The sequence below is a fragment of the Gastrolobium bilobum genome, unplaced genomic scaffold (assembly GCF_033153095.1).
Source record: "Gastrolobium bilobum isolate Gb01-03AN ecotype WA unplaced genomic scaffold, APGP_CSIRO_Gbil_v1 utg2833, whole genome shotgun sequence".
Taxonomy (NCBI): domain Eukaryota; kingdom Viridiplantae; phylum Streptophyta; class Magnoliopsida; order Fabales; family Fabaceae; genus Gastrolobium; species Gastrolobium bilobum.
This window is the reverse complement of record NW_026899149.1, coordinates 396,295-401,585: the sequence shown is the minus strand read 5'-3', so window position 1 is coordinate 401,585 and position 5,291 is coordinate 396,295. Positions and strand designations below refer to the sequence as shown.

Genomic DNA, 5,291 nt, shown 5'->3' with positions numbered 1-5,291 from the left:
CACAAGAAGCCATTTTATTTGAACTAGAAACAAATGGAAGCAAACTTAAATAATGCTTAGAAGGATGTCCCAAGCATCAATACCACAAATCAAAAGAGAAACCATCATGAACCGCATTTGCAGAAACAAGTTGGCGAAGCACATGCACCCCTTCATGTTCAACACCCTTGCCAATCGTCCTCCTCGTTTGCAGGTCCTGTAGAAAACAAGTAGGATCAGTAAACATAGCCATGCAATTGTTGCAGCGTATCAACTGAGAGATAGAGATTAAGTTGCATGTAAGTGATGGCATATAGAGAACATTAGTGAGAAGCAACATAGAGGTGAGTTGAATGTCCCCACATTGGACTGCAAGGGTATGAGTACCATTTGGTAAACCTACAGAACAAGGAGAAATAGTGCGGATATTAGTAAGAAAGGAGATGGTCCCAGTCATATATGGGGAAGCCCTGCTATCCAAAAGCCAAGGCTGTTTGGAAGATACTATACCTGATAATTTTTTAGTGGACCTTTTGGAGGAAACAACAAGAGACATCAAATGTTGAAGCATGTCAGGAGTAAAATCATCAACAGACAAAGGTCTGGAGGGGCCACATCGATAGGAGATACACCAGAATGAATGGCATGAGTGAAAATAGAAACAGGTCATCTTGGAGTAGAGTGACCATATCTACGTCCACGTCCAGCAAGGGTACGATCAGGGTAGCCATAGAGTTTGTAATAACGAGAGATGTCATGGTTGGGACTTCCACAGTGAGTACAGATAATGTGTGGCTTAGGTGGATCAGAGGGTGCATTGGTGATGGCACAACCAAGAGCGTTAGAGGGAGTCTCAGAAGAACGAACCATAGCTTTATGTGTTTTCTCTTGAATGACCATAGCGAAAACTCGATTAATGGTAGGAAGTGGATTACTATTGAGGATCTGAGTGGTAAGGGTACCATAGACAGCATGATCAAGGCCTATAATAAATTGATAGATGCGATCATTTTCTAGTTCAACAACAACCAATTTTGTGAAGGAACAAGTATCACAGGTGGCACAGGAATCAAACGCGTGGCTAGATTCCAATTCATCCCAGATGGATCGAAGCTTTGTGTAGTAATTTATAATAGGTGCGCCATTTTGCTTTATACTCACGAGAGAAGCTTTGAGATGGAAGATATGGGGAATGTTGGCAACCGTAAAACGTTCCTTGAGATCATCCCATAGACTTTTCACAAATTCAAAGCACTTGATGAATGGTTACAATTGAGAATTTATGTTGTTGTGAACCCAACTATTAATCATGGAGTTGCACAGGGACCAAGCATATGCTTCATCAGAAGTGTTATCAATAGGTTCCTTAACACTAACTTTAATGAAACCAAGCTTGTTCTTGGCTTTTAATGCATTAGTCATTAACTTTGACCAATTTTCATAGTTGGATTGCCCACGTAAAAGGACAGTGGTGAGAATTACACCAGGATGATTAGAGGGATGAAGAAAAAAATGGTGATTTGGGATCGGTGATTTTGAGAGATTGATTTATAGAAGTCGATAAAAAAATTGACGAAGGATCGCCAAGCTCTTGATACCATAAAGGAAGTTGCAATCAAATAAGCAGCTTGCTGATATTATTCATGTATTGGCCATTAAATAAACTAATGAAGTAATATAAACATATACAATTCATTAGTTAGATGAACTAGAAGTCTTAGGAAAAAGGAATCCAAGTGCATGGAAACAGTGGATCATATGCAACTAAAATACAACAGATAACAAACTATTCTTATCATGTACAACAAGATAACAAACTATGAATCTTATCCTAATAATTCTGTTGAGAAAAATCATCCCTTTTAAGAAGAAGTTCATAAAGAATCTCATTCCAAGAATCAGGAACACTAGGTAGGCACCAATGGCTACAGTCTTACCGCATAGAGGTTGTGCCCTTGTTTGGCCCAAGGTAGTAAATAGATGCATGACCATCTTTTTTGCCTAATGACATTTGGGTAATATTTAGCAAGTCCAAATTCAAAACTTGTGATTTACTCGTGTGTTCTGACAAGACATCAAATACAGTTATCAAATGGATGTTGGATACTGCTGCAGGAAAAGAGCCTATATCAGGAAGTGTTTCCAAGTGACAACTACCACCAGAATTCTAGTCACCACCCCTGCAACATCCACCAAATGTGTTATGACTCGTTCATATCTTCTACTACATGCTAGCAAGTATTAGTCATTATAGGCATAAAGAAAGTTAGTGTTAGAGATATATTATAAAAGCATTTATGTATCTTTTACATCTAATAGTTTAAACTTTTGGTAGAGTTTACTCATGATATGTATCAATCTTTGTCTCCTCCATTCTTCTAATAAGAAGTTAAATTTCAACTCTATAATTAGGTCTATGAATTATCTATATAGCAAACTCAGTCCCAAAGAGCTCTTACGTAATGGCACACATTAGAGATAAAACATAAAATTATTCATGTGTTTTCTCCTATTAGCTTAAACTTTTGCAAAAATTGGTTCATGGCATTTATTAAAAAAAGGTTTTAACAGTTTGATCGAAAAAGGAACCAACAAGAAATTAATGGGAAGGAACAAAACCAGATCGGCTAGACATGGAACCAAACCACAAAAAATATGGAGAAGGAATAACAAACATGGAACCAAACCACAAAACTTTTTTAAAATTGGGCCTATTTTATTTTAGGGTTCGCTTTTTCTATAGTCAATGTAGATAACTTATCTACAGTGAGCCCAAAACGACGTTGTTTTGAGGCGGAAATCAATGTATTTTTGTAATTATAATTTATTTCAGGGTCATAATAGTCTTTTCCATTATAATTTTTTAATCTTTAAATCTAAAACGACGTCGTTTTGATAGTGAATGTAGATAACTTATCTACATTCACTTTAGAAACATTAAATCCTTTATTTTATTGGACCAGTTTTATTTTATTGAACCCAAAAGTACATTAAAACTAGTAAATATCTCCAACAAGTATTTTTTGAATTTAAATGAAATAGAAAAATAAACAGTTTCAAAAAAATCAAGAATAAAACATTTAAAATTATAACATATATATAATTAATTTTAGGATAATTTTAAAAGTATAAATTAAATGAGAAATAATATTTAAAACTAAAAAATATATATATACTCAATTAAATCAAAATATTTTAAAAAATGAAAATAAGACATGTCACTTTTAAGGAAGAATAGACTAAGAAACTAAATTATTTTTTTAGAGAATACTCTAAGTTTATATACAAAAATATTTTAGTGACAAAATGTCAGGCCGTCCATCAACGCATTAAACAAAGTTTAATTGGCCGGCAACAAAAACAAAGTAGAGAAGGTTCTCCACTACACCTTGTCATGTCACAAGCTCTTGCAATTCAATCAGCCACTACTCGTTATTTTAAGGAAACTTAATTTTTTAAATAATAGATAAAAAAATACTTTCATTAACATAACCTATCTTAATAGCCTTTTATCAGACACATAAATAAAATTTAGAGTGAATTAATATAGGTACAAAGAGAGTTGAAGTTCTTTAAAAATAAATAAATTTTTGTATTCATTTGATTAATTGTTAACTAAGTTTTATAAAGTGTTTTGAGCTCTCTGTAACTCTGAACGAGGTTAGTGGTGCCAAGAAACTTCCCTGATTCCCGTGAGGAGTCATGGAAGAAAAGCAAGGCCCTTGAACTTTCAATTGCAAGATGAGCAACAAGACTAGGTAAAACTAAAAGACTAAAAGCAAAGTGCCAAAAGATTCATTTGAAAAAAAAAAAAAAAAAAGTACGGTCCCTAAGGTTACCCCTCGTTGGAACCGCGGGTGCATTGAGCTTAGCGGGTGCATTGAGCTTCACTACTGCACGAAGGATGAGTGTCTCTGGCCCTCAAAGATTTTTTAAAAATTTGATTGAGACATAATTTGAACCCCTGACTCAAACAAATCCTTGGAAGCTCAGTCACCAAATGAGGTACCGTTAGAGGTTACATTTTATTTTAAGAATAACAAAGAGTATCATTACAAATGACAAAAGACAAAACCTTTGGTATTGAATAATGGAACATAGAGGTAGTAGGCACAACCACTGATCGATAAAGGAAAGGACCCTCGCATACAAACCCATACATAGACAGAGAGAGTGTGCTAGAATTCAAAGACAACAGGAAGATGGACCTTTCTCCAAAATTTGTAGCAATTGTGATTGGTATTTTGTATCTGTGGAGTGTTGCTGATAGTGTTCCCAATACCAACATCACAAAAGTTCTCTGCAACGGTGGCGTGTACACATCAGGGGACCCTTTTGCTATTAGTTTAAACTATGTTCTTGAAGACTTAGAGACAGAAACTCCAACCCAAAAAAATTACGAGTACCATAACATTTCGCCTTATCCTAATGCCTTTGCCTATGGACATGCTGCTTGCAACCTCAATCTAACATCCTCTGACTGCAAAACTTGTCTTGGTGTTGCTAAAAGGTCCTTATTCAGCACTTGTCAGACACCACGGATAGGGGCTCGTTCAATGCTCCATGATTGCACAATCAGGTACGAGCAATACCCGTTTGACGATTAGAAATAGAATATTTGAGCTTTGGTTTTCAAGTTTCCATCATTAGGCTTTTTATGCAAAAGCTCATAGGCATTGGGTTTCAAGTTTCCATCCAAAAAATGGCTCTAAGTTTGTAAATGTAATGCATTGGCATATTATGATGCGTCCCAACAATTATTATGCCTTGGTTATAAAGTCAAAACACTCCCTCTTTCGTTTCTGAAGTCTGATTTCAATTTATTATTGTTATACTTTTGGGTTATGATTCTTTTGCATGTCTTTTTTTTTTCTTCCTTTTTTTTTTGGTACATGTGATTAGAACCTACATGATTCTTCTACATGTTGAATAAGAGATTGGTTGCGCGATTCTAAATCTTCACATGGGGAAAAGGTGATGTACCAAAATTAAGGAACAAGTAAACTGTTTGATATGCTTCGTTTGCTTGGATATCTTTTTCGGAAGAATAATATTTTCGGATCTGTTTGTACAAGATTATAAAAAATTGATTTTAAGTCATTTTAATGCATCAATTATAATTATTTTTAATTATAAATCAATCTTAAAAAAATATCTGTATACTGATCACGTGGCAAGCCAGAACGAGGAGTATTATGCATAATGATAGTCAATATAAAATGAGCAAAAAATAGGTACCTAATGACTTTTCTTTTCTTTTTTTAATACTGTACCTAATGACTTTAATCCTTAGTTATAGACTTATAGTAATT

General features: G+C 34.6%; 2 protein-coding genes across 2 annotated transcripts; one reads left to right on the top strand and one right to left on the bottom strand.

The window, feature by feature from the left end:
• Positions 1-645: 645 nt before the first annotated feature.
• On the bottom strand, positions 646-1,401 carry LOC133287703 (uncharacterized). Its single transcript, XM_061485365.1, has 2 exons — positions 1,307-1,401; positions 646-1,213 (listed from the first exon to the last, which is right to left on the bottom strand). The coding sequence occupies exons 1-2, from the start codon at positions 1,399-1,401 to the stop codon at positions 646-648; spliced, it is 663 nt and encodes a 220-aa protein (XP_061341349.1).
• Positions 1,402-4,181: 2,780 nt separating this feature from the next.
• LOC133287702 (antifungal protein ginkbilobin-like protein) lies at positions 4,182-4,586 on the top strand. The gene has a single exon (XM_061485364.1). The coding sequence runs from the start codon at positions 4,182-4,184 to the stop codon at positions 4,584-4,586; it is 405 nt and encodes a 134-aa protein (XP_061341348.1).
• Positions 4,587-5,291: the final 705 nt, after the last annotated feature.

What these genes read in the sequence shown, in the direction of transcription:
- LOC133287703 (XM_061485365.1), bottom strand. Translation starts at nt 1,401, where the DNA reads ATGACTAATGCATTAAAAGCCAAGAACAAGCTTGGTTTCATTAAAGTT. An exon ending in TCTGATGAAGCATATGCTTG is followed by an intron (nt 1,214 to 1,306) that starts GTCCCTGTGCAA and finishes ATTTGTGAAAAG; the next exon opens with TCTATGGGATGATCTCAAGG.
- LOC133287702 (XM_061485364.1), top strand. Translation starts at nt 4,182, where the DNA reads ATGGACCTTTCTCCAAAATTTGTAGCAATTGTGATTGGTATTTTGTAT.